Source organism: Agelaius tricolor, unplaced genomic scaffold (genome assembly GCF_023055355.1).
Source record: "Agelaius tricolor isolate 1412-34295 unplaced genomic scaffold, bAgeTri1.0.p SCAF_18, whole genome shotgun sequence".
NCBI classification, from domain to species: Eukaryota; Metazoa; Chordata; class Aves; order Passeriformes; family Icteridae; genus Agelaius; species Agelaius tricolor.
Window position 1 is genome coordinate 3,829,802 of NW_027269278.1, and position 15,943 is coordinate 3,845,744.

A 15,943-nucleotide genomic window follows, 5' to 3' on the forward strand; every position below is an offset into this window, starting at 1 on the left:
TGGGCCACCACCACTGCTGGGGGGCCTGCAGGGCTGGACAGAGGGGTGGGAGAGAAATAACCAAGCTGGAAATCATGACACAAAACATGCATTCATTTTATTCACAAAAACAGCCTGGATCGCTAAAACATTACAAACAGCATTTCAATTTAATGATGGAGAGAGAGCTGGAGAGACTGGGGGGTGAACAGAAGAGAAATATCACTTTGCGTAACTGCTTCAGCACAGGTCCTGCAATATTTGTTTTATTTTGATTTTAACTTCTGTAAGTTTACAAAAATTACTTCTAGGAGTAAACCGTTGCAATTAGGAGGATTTTCTGTATGCAGCATTTCTTGTTCTATATTAAGAAACTAACAACGACTCTTTTTTTTGCCTTTTTTTTACTCTTTTTTTTCCTTTTTTTGAATTCCGCCAGTTGTGTAGCAATTGTTTTCTTCCACCTTTTATACCGACCCTCTTGTGGGTTAAACTTCCAGAGGTGAATGGCGAGGAGAAGGGATACTACATCGCTTTAAACATATTCTCATTTATAAACATGAAGTTGAGGCATTCTAGAAACTATCCACTCTATTGTATGATGGGAAAGAATCAAATAAAAAGTATAAATGAGGGTGCAATTAAACAACTGTGCTAAATTACAGTAGTGCTTATTAGTAACTAGATTTTAAAAGGTTACTGTAAATTTACATTCCCTACACAAGTACTGCATCTTTCACACATAAACAACATCAACACCAAAACACAGAAAGAAACTGATTGTCCATACTCTGTCTATTAAGTCTTGGTACTTTACAGATCCATTGTTTTTTTCTTTTAATTATTTTTTTTTGTTTTTTATTTGAAAAGCAGTTAAATGTCTGACTAGGACTCGAAGATGTTAAAACGAACGCAAAAAAAAAAAAAGGAAAAAAAAGAAAAAAAATTATAAAAACAGGAATGAGATTTGCAAGAAAATATTTTTGGTTCTAAAGAGACACAGGTGCATCCATTCATTTCAGCCAAAAATCCCTTGCCTGAGACAACACAAGCAAGCAGTGACATTGCACTTGGATGACAGAGCTTTGGGATTCCCGTTCCTACTGGAACCATCTGAACGCGGCTCCTGTAGGAAGCATCACCTTCTGGAAAGGAAGAGAGACAGGGAGGGGGACAGAAGAAGGGACAAGGCGTTAGGTCAGGTCCAGCACAGGTCCCTGCACAGCACCAGGGCTGAGCAGCCACCCCTCACCCCCAGCCCAGCACCCCTGTCCCCAGCCCTGGGACGGATCCAGCCCAGGCTCAGCACCCTCTGGTGCTGCTCTACATCCCAAGATTTCCAACCCACGATGCCAGCAGGAGGGAGACCGGGGTCCCCCTGCTGCCAGACCCCTCCCTGGCCGTGGGCCATTGTTCCCACATGCCCATGTCCCCGTGTCCCCATGTCCCCATGTCCCCATATCCCCATGTCCCCGTGTCCCCATGTCCCTGTGTCCCCGTGCTGCAGCTGGCACAGTGGCACAGCCCCTGGCTTCCCCTCAGACCAGCAGTGAGCACAGTGGCCAGGCTGTGGGCAGTCAGCACGGCCTGGCACAGCCCAGCACAGTCCCCTCACTGCCAGCCCCCACAGTCCCTGCCATGGACAGACAGACAGACACCCAGAGGACAGGAGCCCAGGCACCAGATGGGTGTAGGAGTGCATTTGGATGGAAACTGGGGTAGGGAGTAGGAGCTGAATGGGCCTAGGGACACCAGAGCAGGAGCTGCTGAGGACATGGGACATGCTCAGCCTCAAGGAACAACCTTGACCCCAACAGAGCAGCCCCAGGCAGCACCAGGTACCTCAGCCCCTCACAGGGAAAAGGGATGAGTCCCACCAGGCTCAACCCCACAGCCAACAAAGGGCTCAACAACAGACAAGATCTCTTAGAAGCCACCTCCAGGAAAGATGGTGTGGGGCCATGCCCCAGTAGCACTGTGGTCCTCTGGAAGGAGAACCAGGGATATTTTCCATCTGGATGAGGTGGAAAGCCTGCACAATGTTCACGAGTGGATATGCAATGACCACAATGTCTCAGTGCCAACAGCCCCAAAGAGACTGAGCTGTGCCAGCCAGACACACAATCACCACAGGATCACACACAACCACCTGAGAGGACCCTTCAGGTCCCACATCTCCAAACAAGCAAGGGACACCAATGGGAAAGAGGCCACAGGCTGCAGTGACAGGCATGGGCCAGTAGACTGGCTGCCATGGGGCAAGCAGGGGCACAATACTGAGCCCATCTGCAGGGCTGGGACACCTCATGTAGAATCTTAAGAGTCAAACCAGGCACATTTTGGTGCCTAATTCCATGCAGGAGTCAGCCAGATCTCACTGGGTCCTTCTCTTGGATCAAAACACCAACCAAGCCTCAATGAAACACTTGAGCAGCATCACCCCATCCCTGTAGGAGGGTGTCCCCTTCCACAGGCACAGCCCAAACACAGGGCTTGGGCAAGGGCAGGGCCACAGGGGCCAGAATGGGCAGGAGCTGGTGGTGCCCACCAGGCTGCTGACAGATCCCACCTGTCCTGCTCCCAGCCCATGTCAGGGAGCAAATTGAGCTGGGGCAGTCACAAGCATCACCCCTTCCCCAAGGTGTCTACAACACATAATCAGACACCTGGGAAGGCACAAGTGCCTGTGCCCAGCCATGCACAGGGCTGTGGCACTCCACCCTGACCACGCTGGATCCCAGCCTAGGCACTGAGTGCAGAACAGGGCAGGGTGGAGTCTCCAGCATGGGCCACATAGCCAGATCCATCACCCCAGAGGAGAGGATAGAGGGGAGAGAGAGGAACCTCCTCATGGGTCTGGAAGGAGATGTCTGATAAATACCTCTGCTCCTTTCTTATTAAAGGAAGATGGACAACCAGCTCTAATGTGGATGCCCAGGAGAGATCCCCCTCATCCCCACAATCACAGACTCACAGAATGATTTAGAAGAGACTTAAAGATCATCTCATTCCATCCTCTGCCATGGGCAGGGACACCTTCCACCAGACCAGGTTGCTCCAGGCCCCATCCAACCTGGCCTTGGACACTTCCAGGGATGGAACAGCCACAGCTTCTCTGGGCACCCTGTGCCAGGGCCTCAAACCCTCATCATAAACATTTCGACCTTATGTCCAACCTAAATCTATCCTCTTTCAGTTTAAAACGCTCACCCCTTGTCCTCCATGGCCAGAGTCTGTGAGGCTGACATGAGGGTGACAGTGACCCTCACTAGCTCTATCAGGAGCACCAGAGCTCTTCAGCACGGCTTCTCTGGGTGGAGAACAGCTCTGATGAGTCAAATCCCAACTATTCATGGCCTTCATGTGACCTACAGCTCTGCAGACAAGGCCAGGGTGACCTGTGCAGGGCTGGCCAGCAGCCCCCACAGCATCAGCCAGGGTTGCTGGGGCTGGCAGAGCCCAGAGGAGCCTGGTCAGAGCAGGGACGTGCTGCTGCCTGCTCCCAGCACCTGGCCTGGCCAGTCTCAGAGCCCCAGGCAGCCCCAGCACAGTGGGACACCAGCAGTGACCGGTTCTTCGGGCTCTGTAGATGTGCAGATAAAGCTTAACAGCCACTGAGGGATTTAGCCTGTTTTTTCACACCACCATAAAGGTTTAATTCTATTTTTTTTACTGCTTGATTTTAGATCAATGTTTAATCGTAGCTGCAGCCCCTGTGTGGGCTCTCCAAGGATGCTCCTCTGGATGCACAGGGGTGGCAGGACAGTCACTGTCCTTCCACAGGGGGGGCAATGGCACTGCCCCCCACAGACAGAGACAATGCTTCACAAAGCCTTGTGAATGATTCAGCCCCATAGCAAGGGCCACTGAATGGCCCCTCCTGTCCCAGTGTCCAGTACAGGGGTGTGGTGGCACCCCACCAGCACCAGCAGTCCATGGAACTCTGCATCCTGGCCCCCTCAGACAGGTCCCCAACACAGCAGAGGTGCTGGTGGTTGCCCTACAGCTGGCCCAGTGTATGAGCAAGGCTGGTTGACAGGTTAGATTCAACAACCCAGCTTTGACCCAGGTCACCTGGGACATCAGCTGGGGTCATGGTGTCCCTGTCCCTGCCTGTACAACCCTACCAAGGTCAACATACAGTGTGAGTGGATGTTCTGAGGGAAGGGTTGGTCTGTCATGAAAAAGGGATGGTGACACCCTGGAGTGACCCACACCTGCCCAGGCATCCATCCCACCTGCACGGTGGCATCGCTCTAGAGCCTCAACACACCTGGTCATGCCCAGGGGGATGGGGCTCATCTCTGGTGGGGCCCGGCTCTACCAGATGCAGAGCCCTATTTCAGTGGCCTTAATTTCCCAGCCAGTCATGAGATGGGGAAATCCATCACAGGGGTGACTGTTCTCTGGGTTCCTGGTGCTATTTATCACCCCCAGACCCAGCGCTGGGAGAAGGGAGCAACTGCTCCGGCTGCCGCGAGCTCTGAGTCTATTGACCCGCTTTAGGACTCTTTGGGAGAAATGAACTTTTTTTTTCCCTTTCTCCCTTTTTCCAGATCACTGACTCAGCAAATTAGAACAAGAATATAATTTAGCAATACAGCGGTTTTTGAAAGACACAGTCCCCCTCTCCTCATCCCCACCGCCCAAATAGATTTTTTTTTCCCCTTCAGTATTCATTCAGAGCTGATGCTAATTGAAAAACGTAGAACGTGGCTAAGGGAGCAGTGGGCTTTGGTTGCATCTGGACCATCAGAGGATGGGCAAAGCCCTTGTGCCAGGATGCACGATCCAGCTGGTGTCCAGGTGACTTTTTAGCCTATCTGTCTCTCCATGGAGATGTGCTCACCAGAAGGAGGAAGCACACCAGCATGGCTGAGAGTGGGGCTGCTCACAGAAAAATCAAGCCTGGCTTCAGCACAACACCTGGGTGTGCAGGAAGAAGGAGGCTCTGCCAGAGCAGTGTGTGCATGGGGCACCCCTGCCCTGCTGGCACCCAGCCCCAAGGCACACCACGCCACCAGCAGCTGCCCACAGCCCCTAATGAGTTTCAGACCCACACAACCCAAGCCACCAGACTTTCCCTGTAGTCCCCACGTGAATGTCACACCTCCCCAGTGGATTTGGCAAGGTGGGACCTCAACCCAATGGCTCTCCTCCAAAGCCAAGGACATCCACAAGCAGGCCATGGTGGGCAGTGACAGCCCGAGCAGCTGGCCCACACCAGGGCACCTGGGCATCCCCAGCAGGAGCAGGGATGTGCCTGGCTCTGCTGGGTGCTGGAACAGGAGCGCTGCCAGTGGGGACTGCAGCGCTGCTGCCACAGGAAATCCAGCTGCTGCCTTAGGCACTCATCCTGGCCCAGGGAGACCCAGCACAGCCACTCCACTGGGGATGCTGCCCAGTGCACACTGCAGCAGTTTGCTCCCAAAAGCAGGGATCATTGTGCTCCTGCTCAGAGCAGAGTGAGCTGAGGGGCTGGGCTTTGGCTGAACTGTGGCCACAGGTTTCAACATCACCAATTACCCCAAGGTCTGCCCCAAAAAGTCATCCCCCTGCTCTGGGGTTGGATGTTGCTCCCCAGCTCAGGGAGCTGAGGACAGGGGATGCTGTCACCAACACCCCACTGCTGCCTGTGCTTGCAGAGGGGAGAGCAAAGTCCAGAGTGCCCAGGGAGAGACCCCAGCCCTCCTCCCCACATCAATCAACCCCAGTACAGAGCAGGGAGTGGGGACTGGGGGCACTGGGCAGAGCACACATCTCAGGGTGAGAGCTGTTAATGGAAAAGGGAAAAATAAAAAAAAGTAAGAAGTACCAGGTGTTTTATTATCTAGGGCAAGATCCAAACCCAGGAGCGCAGCCCGAGGAGGGGTTAGGGTGCCTGAGAGGGGCCGGTTACCTCCAGTGCTGCAGAAGGCTTCTTTTTGAGTTCTTCACATTTTCGGAATTTGCAAATCTGGTGGCCAGTTTTGCGATTCCTACAACTGCTGCACTGCTCGCAGTTTATCCGTCTTCGGCAGGGCGGGCACATGCCGCATCTTTTCCGTTTCTTTTTCCCCGAATTGATGGCAGATGCCAACTCATTCTGCATGGGATACTCTGCCAAGCCAGCCATATGGAGCGCGCTCTCTGCCAGAAACACGCCGGCAGGGGTCATAATGAAAAGGCCTGGGTTGATGGGAAAAGCCCCCAGGTAAGGAAAATCAGAGGGGCCGTTCATTGTCTCTGCAGCTGAGACTGCCTCCATGTCAGAGATACCAGTCCCGTGCTCGCTTGTTAGAGGAAGATGCTCCTGTACCACTCTTTTGAGCATTTCTGTCGACTGAGCAAACTGTTGGAGGGCGGTCTGTCCTTCTGAGGAGAGCTCCGACATCCGGTCTAATTTGCTCAGCATACTAGAGATGTTTTTGTGCTTTGAGGTAGAATGACTTTTATCCACAATCGCATCGTTGCCATTGGCTAAGGGGTTGCCTTTCTCTGAATGTTCGCTTACCGAGCTGCTGCTACCAAAGGTGGAATAGTGGGAGAGTGGACGGGACTTCTTAAGACTTTTGTTCAAAGGTTCACTTATTATTCCACTTTTGTTCCTCCTCTCGGAGTTGACAGGGGGTTGAGAGTCATCTTGGTTATTTTTTTCCGTCTCTGGCTTGTTCCCAGTGTCTTGATGGGAGCCCGAATTTGACATGGTGCCCGGAGCACAACAACCAAACCAACCCCAAAATTTAAAATAAAATAAAATAAAAAAAAAAAAAAAAAAAAAAAACTGAAAAACCAAAAAAAAAAAAAACCAACAAAAAACCCCAAAACCCACCCTAATGCCAAAGTGAAAGACCCCCAAAGCCCTTCTGGTAGCACTGGCCCGCCAGCCACCGGGGACGCTCAGACGGGGCCGCGCATCAACGGGGCGTCTCCTCCCGCGCTGGCTGCGGAGGACTCAGGGTGCTCTCAGTGCACAGACATACTCTGCGGCTCTGGGACACACCACGCGGCTCTGCAAGGAGAAAAGAAAAGAGAGTTAGTGCTGGCAAGAGCCAAGAGGCTTTTCAAAGCGGCTCTTCCTCCCCCTGCCATGAAAATCTCAGCGCCGCGAACAAAGGAACTCCAGGGAACGGACCTCGGTGGAGATCCGTTCCGCTGCTCTCTAAAAGGGTCGCCATCCAGACACAAGTGGGGGGTCACAGGGGAAGTCCTGGCCTGGTAGCAATGGCACTCTGATACTTTAAAGGCTCTCTGTGCCCGGCTCTCCTCCCCCAGGGACAGCAGCCCCAGGGAAGTCACGGGGCTCATCTCCCGCTCTGCTCCAGCGGCGTGCGGCCCCACACCGGACGGGACCGCAGGCGCCAGCACGATGCTCCCGGGCCAGGAGCTGGAGCTCATGCAAGGGGTGCCTTGTTCCCACCCTGCAGCCACCCTTGTCCCCCAGGCCAAGTGCCATGGAGGCAACAGCCCAGCTCCCACAGTCCCAGGGATGCTGCTCACCCAGCTCAGGCTAGGCTGCACCCCTTCTCCTCCTCCTCCTCCTCCTCCTTCTCCTCCTGGACCATTGTCCCTGAGCCAGGACTGGGCAGGGGAAGGAAGCCACATGGAGAGCAGCAGTGTCCACCTTCAAGTGCCTCAAGGATCCACAGCATCCTCCTCCGAACCCCACCAACAGCTGCAGTGTTCACCCCAAATCCTATAGGGAGCTGCACCATCCAATTCTGAGTCACTTCCAGCATCCACTTCCAAATCCCATGGGCATCCATGGTGTTCACCTCCAAATTCCCATAAGAGCTGCAATGTCCACTTCCAAATCCCATGGACAGCCATGGTGTCCACCTCCTAACCCCACCAAGGGCTGCAGTGTCCATCTCCAAACCAAACAGGGAGCTGCAGCATCCACTTCCAAGCCTCATCAGGAGCTGCAGTGCCCACCTCCAACCCCATAGGGAGCCACAGCATCCACCTCCAAGCCCCGGTGCTGACCTCCTGCCATGCCCCAGCATGCCCAGCACACATGCCCAGCTGCTCCAGCAGTGCCATGAGCTCAGCAGTGACAGCAAGAGCCTTCCTGGAGCGGATGCTATGCTGCTGTCCCTGGGGCAACTCCGGGGCAGCTGGGTCCAGTGTGGCTGCAAACACTTGTTGTTGTGAAATTCCTCCTCCTCCTCCCTCCCGAGCACGCACGCACACAGGCACCGCCAAGTAATCAGGCTTTAGAGGAGAAAAGCTGCAGGGCTTAATGGAGCAGGAACCCACGTCCCCACCCCGGCGGCAGCTGGGGGAGGGTGGCACTGGGAGGAGGCCCCTTGCCCACCCCACCCCTCCATCCTGGCTATCCCAGCACCTTCCTCTCCAGGGCCCAGACGGGGATGTGACCACGTGTGGAGAGCTCTGCTGAGACCCTCACTCCTGTGTAGGGGTGATGCAGCAGAGCGAGGGGCATCCCTGCACCCCCACACCCCATTCCTGCTCATCCATCACCCTTTGGATCCCCTTCTCCAGTGCAACCCCAGGAACCCCACAACAGCCCGGGAGGACCCTTTCCCATGGACAGAGCTCGGGCATCGCCCTAAAACGCTGATGGGGGCAAGGTCCTTGTGCCAACTACCGTGGTACCGGCTGCGGAAGCAGCCCCGGTGTCTCACTCCGGTGCCAGAGCCGGCTCGCCCACGGAGAAACCCCCCCGCCCTGGCGCTGAAAACCGCTTGCTTCAGCTGCTGCGGGATTTAAGATGCAGCGCGGATCGATGCAGGGCTTGGGCTCCAGCCGGGAGCTCGCCAGGCCACGTGGGGAGGGAGGGCTGCGGCGGCAGGACGGGCTGCCCTTCCCCAGCATCCCGCTCCGCGTCAGGCAGGGGGATGCTGGGCAGCCGTGAGGCGGGGTGCACCCCAAAGGGATGGCGGGGTGCTGGGAAGATGGGCGAGCTGCTGCCACGCAGCTGAACCACCCGTCCCCTCTGCCAGGGAGATGGGGGACCCGTCCCTGGGGACCTTAGGACGGGTCACACCTTAGTGCCGACAGCAACGGGCGCTGGGGCCGGAGCGGGGAGCGCGGCAGGAAAAGCACCGGACGGGAGGATGTGAGATAAAGCGCCCGGTGCTGTTATCTCACGCCTGCCCGCGGCCGCCTTTCCTGCGGCCCTGCGCCTCTTCCGCCCGCCCCGCGCCGTGCACGGAGCCACGGGCCCGGCCAGACCGGCCCGGCACTGCCACCCTGCCCGCCCGCCCCGGGGCATCGGAACCACCGTGCCACCCTGCCCTCCCCCCCCCGGGGCATCAGCACCACCGTGCCACCCTGACCCCCGCCCCGGGGCATCAGAACCACCGTGCCACCCTGCCCGCCCCCCCCCGGGGCATCAGCACCACCGTGCCACCCTGCCCGCCCCCCCCCGGGGCATCGGAACCACCGTGCCACCCTGCCCGGGGCATCGGAACCGCCGTGCTGCCCTGCCCACCCGCCCGCCCCAGGGCATCAGAACCACCGTGCCACCCTGACCCCCGCCCCGGGGCATCAGAACCACCGTGCCACCCTGCCCGACCCCCCCGGGGCATCGGAACCACCGTGCCGCAGGGCTGCCGGGGAGCCACAGGCGGCTCCCCAGCCTCGACTGCTGGAGATGCTCTGCAAAGAGCTCGGTCCTGCCCGCATGGGTCCCCCCATGGTCCCACAGCGAGCTCCAGGTGCCAGAGTGGGGAGGACACCATCTAAAGCCACGGCGTGGTGACCATTTCCACCAGTTCCCATCTTCTTCTGCAGCCACACACACCGTCCAGCCTCCCTGGCGGGTCCCACCATGCCACACGGATCGGGTGCCGGCAGCTCTGAGCCCCGCTGGCCACCCCCTCCCAGCAGCGCGATGGCTGCACAGCCTGGCACAGCCTGGCACAGCCCCCGGGCACCCGCGGCTGCGGGACGGGGCCGGCTCCCCGCACCCACGGAGACACCGGGCACGGCGCCGTGGCCGCGCTCAGCCCCAGCGGCGCAAGGCAGTGCCCGCTGTTGGCACGGGGTGCGGCGCCGAGCCGTGCCGAGCCGTGCCAGCGGCGCCACCGCACAATCCCGCCATTGTCCCGGCCGCCGCTTTGCCTCCGCCAGCTCCCACCATCTGCAGCCACCCGGCGCTGCCCTCCAGCCCCCGGGGCCACCGCGCCAGCAGGCGCCGGACACCGCGGCCGTGCCAGCTGCGACGGCTCTGTCCCCACGCTGTCCCCACACCGGGGTGCTGGGGGTACGTGGCTAGCTCACATCAAAGGGGGGTCCCCCACCCTGACACCGCGGGACCACCCAGCACAGCAGATAGCGCCGCTCCTCGCCAGCCGCTGCCCGGCCCCGGCGTTAATTGCAGCGGGGGGAGGAATTAATGATCTTAATCCCTTCTTTATGATTGACCCGAGTAAAGACGGTGAGGGCCCCCCCCCCGTCCCGTTTCTGCCCCTTTTCCGGCCCCCATCCCTTGGGGAAGGCGCCGGGCAGCGTCATCTGGGTCCCTGTCAGAAGGTGCTTAGTCCCGGCCGGCCGCCGCATTAAGGGGCACGTGATGGGCTCCCTCGGCCGGGTCTGTGCACCGGGCAGCTTAACAGCCTGGAGGGACGCCAGGGTTCAAGGGGACACCACCAAGGTCGGGAGGCCCCAACCCACCACCAGGGCTTCCCAAGCCTTTGCAGGACACTGTTCCTCCCCTGCATCCAACCCCCTGCCATGGCCAGGGTCCAAAGGCCAGGGGGTCCCAGGGTGAGGGAAGGCACGTGTGGAACATGTTGTCCTGAGAAGCTCTGGCTGCCCCATCCCTGGAAATGTTACAGGCCAGATTGGAGGGCTACCCAGTTAGTCCAGGGTTTGGAGTAACCTGGTCTGGGGGAACATGTCCCTGCTCACGGCAGGGGGTGGAATGAGATGATCTTTAAGGAACTTCAAACCCAAACCATCCTGTGATTCTATGATTTCCATGGGTCATCCTGAAGACCTGCCTCCCACCAGCCTGGAATGCTCAGATGGGGCAAGGCAGCCATGCTCTCCCATGACCCTGGTGGGGAAAAAATGGGGTACTCCTCTACATGGGTGTTCCCCCAGTTCTCAGCCCCACACCACCCCTCACCTCCTTCACTCTGCCCCAGGGCTCCCTGCACCCCAGCACACAGGAGACTGCTCTGCAATAGTCCTGACAATGCCAAAATAAATAAAGGTTGCAAAAGGATCATCTCTGGTGGTCCGGAAAAACCCCTGCCAGCCAGGGAGACCGGCTGAGAGTCCCCCCAGTTGCAGGCACCATTCACTGTCAGAGGGGAGCAGGAGAGGAGCTTCGCTTTTCCTAAAAAATGACAAGCTGCAAATTCCAGCTGGCTCCCCTGTGTTTTCATTGCATGGCTGGAAAGCCATCGGCTCCCGCCGACCTAAAAAGTCTCATCTTCAAGAGAGAACTTCTGCTTTCCTTTAATTTTAAATAAATCACCCTCCTCCCAGCAAAGCCGCCGGTTGGTCAGCCGTGCACAGACACGGCGTAAAGGGAGAAGAAAGCAGCAAAGCTGAAGCCGAGCTGCTCCCGGGCTCCGGAAACAAAAGGAGAAAATCAAAATTCTCCTTTTTTCTAATCCCTGGGCGCTGGGTGGGCACTGGGGGCGGTGGCTTTGTCCGCCTGCAGCAGACGGAGGACGAGGACGGAAGGGACCCCGGCGTCTTTTCAGCCTGCAGAAAGGCTGCAATTGTCCCCTCTGCCGCGGTTTTGTCCCCACTTCCTCCCCCTCGCCGTGTGGCCGCCGGCCCGGCATGGCCCCCACCTCCTCCCCACCACCATCACCCCCTGCTGATGGACAGACAGACAGACGGATGGATGGACTCAGCGGTGCCATGGACCAACCAAAGCAGGGCACCCACCACCAGTGTGTGTCCCTCTTGATGGCATCCCAGGAAAGATGTCGGTCAAGGGAGACTGCAACTGGAGGCACCTTCCCCTTGCAGCTCCAAAGAGGGGCTGGAGGTGGTCCCTGTGCTCCTCAGCTGCCCTGGCCAACAGTGGACAGGACCTTGAGATAGCCAGGAGCATGGCACCATAGGTGGTGGAAACAATGTACGGGGAGACAAGACACCCTGGAGGCATCCTGGTGTCTGAAACACATCCTGGGATGAGACACCCGGTGGGTAGAACAGCACCACGGCCCTGGAGCACTGCCACAAGCCAGAAGGTCCAGCAGCAGCCCAGGTCAAAGGCTCAGGAGAACAAGTCTCACCAGAACAAGGTTCACAGCAGCTCTGACCCCATCACCACACCAGCTGATTCAGCAACCAGGTGCCCATTTCTGCAGCACAGTCAAACCTGCTGTTCCCTCCACCAGGTGACACAGGTCAGCTGAAACAGGCGGAGATGTTTTATCACAGCCTCACCAGCCAGATGTCCAGCAGCAGGGGAACCAAGAGAGAATTCAACCCATGATCTCCCAAGGCGATTACCCCTACAGGACACCCATCAATGGTGCCTGATAACCAGGTGCCTGAGGCAAAGACAAGCCTGTTATTTGCAAGCCATCATCTCTGTCAACCCAACCGCCCCCAAGCTCTGCTCTCTGCATTCATCCTCTCAAAAACTGGTCCAGCCAGAAGATCCACTCCTGGACATACCATGAAGGTACCATCACCCACCACCTTTTCTCCAGACATCAAGAGAGGACACCCAGGCCTGGGGGAGGCTGGGGTAGTGCTGTGAATGTATGAGAGGTCGAGGTATGACAGATTGCCAGATGGGCAGCTCACAGGGATATAGCTCATCTCTTGTGCTCCAGAACATCCTTCAAAGGGCCAGTCGTGGCAGTCACTCTGCTTGTCTCTGCTGCCGAGGTGGCACTGAGGGATCTTAAGAAGCCAACTCCTGAATTAAAAAGGCTATGGAAGATTAAATCCAGCATCTGGAGTTTGCCCTGGAAGCAGATGGCGAATCATCACGGTGCACAGAGTGGCTTTCACCCATCTCCTTCTCGCAGGCAGCCACTCGGCCCTGGTGATGTGACCCAGGAGCAACTCTGGACATATACACAGGGTGGGCCAGGATGTGTCCTGCCACACACATCTTCAGGGACAGCGTGGTGAGTCCATGCCACATCCTGCTGAGCAGACAGGAGGTGATGCCACCTCCCAAAGTGGGCTCCCTCCACCAGGGATCCAGCAAGGGCATATTCTTTCCCACTGGTGCTGGGTTTTTCCATGTAGCCCCATGGCTGCTGCAGAATCCCAACCTGCTGGCACAGCCACACCCAGATTCCTGATTCACCCCAGAGCATATCACCAATGTGCCCTGGACTGCCAAGGAGCTTATCATCATGAAGAGGACAAGGAAGCGCCCAGGGATAGCACTGCCTCCATGCACATCCTTGAACCTCACCTGTGGCCCTTGCACAGCTGGAGCCACCACCACAGGGACTGACCTGCACCCGGGGCTGCCCCAGCTGGGAAATGTGGCTGTGTCCTGCCTCCGCGGGGTGGTGGTTACGGATTAAGGAGTCTTAAATGTCAGACGACCAGGCGCTCCCTAGAAATCCACTTATCTCCGCTGCCACTCGGAGCGGCCAGAGCCGGGCGGTTATGGAGATAACGCGATTTGAAGCGTCCACCCGAGCATTGCAGGGCTGCGGGTGCCCTGCGGACAGCGCCAGGCACCTCCTCCCCTCCTCCCCTTGCCCAGCTGCTGCCCAGAGAGCCGGGTGATGGCCACGCTGCTCAGCCCGGGGGCTGCACCCACCTGCGTGGAGCCCCCCTCCCCAATTCCGGGGGATGAGGGAGGCTTGGCAGCCTCGGTGCTCATCCATCCCCCCCTGTGCCAAAGCTGCACCAATTCGCTGCCCAAATCCTAAAACGACTGTAACTAAAACCTACCAGATTGAGCCTGGGGAAGAGCCCCCCCCGCCTCTCCCCCCTCTCCAAATGGGATTGAACAGATCTGCTCTCGCACGAGCCCAGCTCGCAGCCAAGCAGCATCTGACATTCACGCGCCGTGGCACGGCTCTGCCGCTCGCCCACTCCCCCCGGCTCGGCAGCGCCCCGGAGATGCGCCAGCAATCCCAGCCCAGCACAACACCCCCTGTCCTCTGCTAATCCCCTCCAGACCTTCCTGCAGGGACTCTCTGGCCCAACTAGCTCCCCATGTTCTGTCCACTGAGTGAGGTCACCAGGGTGATTCAGGGCCGGGAGGTTGAGGCAGAATGACCCCAGGGCATGGGGGCAGGTGGGCAGGGGCAGGCGCTGCCCCAGATGTCAACAACAATGGGCATCCCAGCAGGACCCCCAGAGAGCCGGGGGGCTGAAGGTGGCTGCGCCCCAGGGAGACCCACACGGGCCTGCCTAGGCCAGGCTAAGATGTGTGAATTGCTCTGTTAACAGATGGGGCCATTACAGCATCAACTACTTGGGGTCTGACCTACAACCAGTCACAGAGACACCCTTGGCATGGGCAGAGTGAAGGGAAAGTAATTAAAAACAAGGGGAAAAGTTGTAGGCACAGTCACATGGGAATACTGAATGGCAAAGAGCCCCAAAGCCAACAGTGTCACCTTCAATGGCGTTCCAATCCACATGTGCCACCTCCAAGTGCCACCTCCGATGGTGCCCAAACTTATTCATGCCACCTCCAGGTGTCACCCCCAATTGTGTCCTAAATCCATTAGTGCCACCACAAGTGCCACCTCCAGCAGCGCCCAAATCCATCAGTGCCATCTTCGCAAACAGCTCCAGCCTGGAGAGGTCCCCTTGTGCTCCCACCTCATCCCTCCATATCCCACCAGGCAGCTCCATGGTGGCAGAGCACAAACCAAGAGGCTGCTCCAGATCCCAGGAGAGCTGGCACTGGGATGGGCGGGTGCACCCACGCCAGCACCTGTGTCATTGTCACCACTGTCACCACTGCCAGCTCAGTGCATTTGAGTTTGGCCATTAATGGGTGGTGGGAACCTTGTGGTGCTCAGTGATGAGATCCCAAAATCCCACCATCCCTGCTCCTGAGGGCAGCCGCTTTGGAAGAGCCACTTTTCCCAGCAGGAAGGCAACGGCCCCGTCGGACAGCGGGTCTGCAGCCATTGACAGATGTCTGAGAGGACGGCAATAATCCCAATCCCGTCTTCCTCTGGGAGGATTCGGGTCGCCCTGGCCCTCACCGGGGGTTTATCCATTGTCTGGATCTGCCGGCGGTTGTTATTTTTGGTCAGCACCGCGTTTTGCTTGGCCTCGCTGGCAGGAGGGAAATAGAGGAAGAAGAGAAAGGGGAGGAAGGTTGCTTGGTGGGGGGAAGCCCAGCTCAGCTTTGGGAGGGGGCAGTGAGGCACCCCACAGCCCTCAGGGAGTCTGAGTCGGTCTCTTCCCAGCCCCACAGCCTTGCTGAGCACAGCCAAAACTCACCACAGTGACAGGGCTGGCACCATCCCCTCCCCAGTGGTGCCATGGGGAGTTGCTTCCAGTAAGCCCAGTGGGCCAAAGAGGTTTTGGGGTACAGGTTTTGGGAGGCAGGCAGCAGTCAGGGTTCTCTCTGTCACCAAAACCAAGTGCAGGGAAGTTCTCTGAGGGATGGGCAGACCCTGCCCACAGACCCATATGTGTCTCAGATCCATGCAGACAAGCCAAAAAAAGCTGGGTAGCTTCAGGAAGACAGATCCCCAACCTGCCCTGAGCCCCTGGGCTGTGAATTCCCATCCCTCACGCCTCACCCTCAGCACTGCAGCATCCCAAGAGCATCCCAGCCCTGCTGGCAGGTCCCATCCTCCCTGTTGGAGCTCAGCAACATTGCAGGGTGCAGCTCAGGCAGCCCCTGAGACCTGCACCTGGATCACTACAGAGGCACTAGTGAGACACTGGAACAGGTCACCCAGGGCAGCTGTGGCTGCTCCATCCCTAGAAATGTCCAACGGGGTTTGGAGAAACCCAGGATAGAGGAAGGTGTCCCTGCCCATGGCAGAGCTTTGGAATGAGATGAGCTTTAAGATCCCTTCCAAACCAAACCATTCCATGA

The 15,943-nt window shown here is 57.6% G+C and overlaps 1 protein-coding gene across 2 annotated transcripts in view; it reads right to left on the minus strand.

Moving 5' to 3' along the window:
- Positions 1-72: 72 nt before the first annotated feature.
- CXXC5 (CXXC finger protein 5) overlaps positions 73-15,943 on the minus strand; it is a 36,539-nt gene continuing 20,668 nt past the window's right edge. For both annotated transcript variants that reach the window (XM_071443073.1, XM_071443074.1), the window contains exons 2-3: positions 5,879-6,970; positions 73-1,124 (exon numbers count right to left, since the gene is read on the minus strand). In XM_071443073.1, the coding sequence (XP_071299174.1) occupies positions 1,080-1,124; positions 5,879-6,664 (831 nt within the window). In that variant the 5' untranslated portion in view covers positions 6,665-6,970 and the 3' untranslated portion in view covers positions 73-1,079. The remainder of the gene's footprint in view (positions 1,125-5,878; positions 6,971-15,943) is intronic.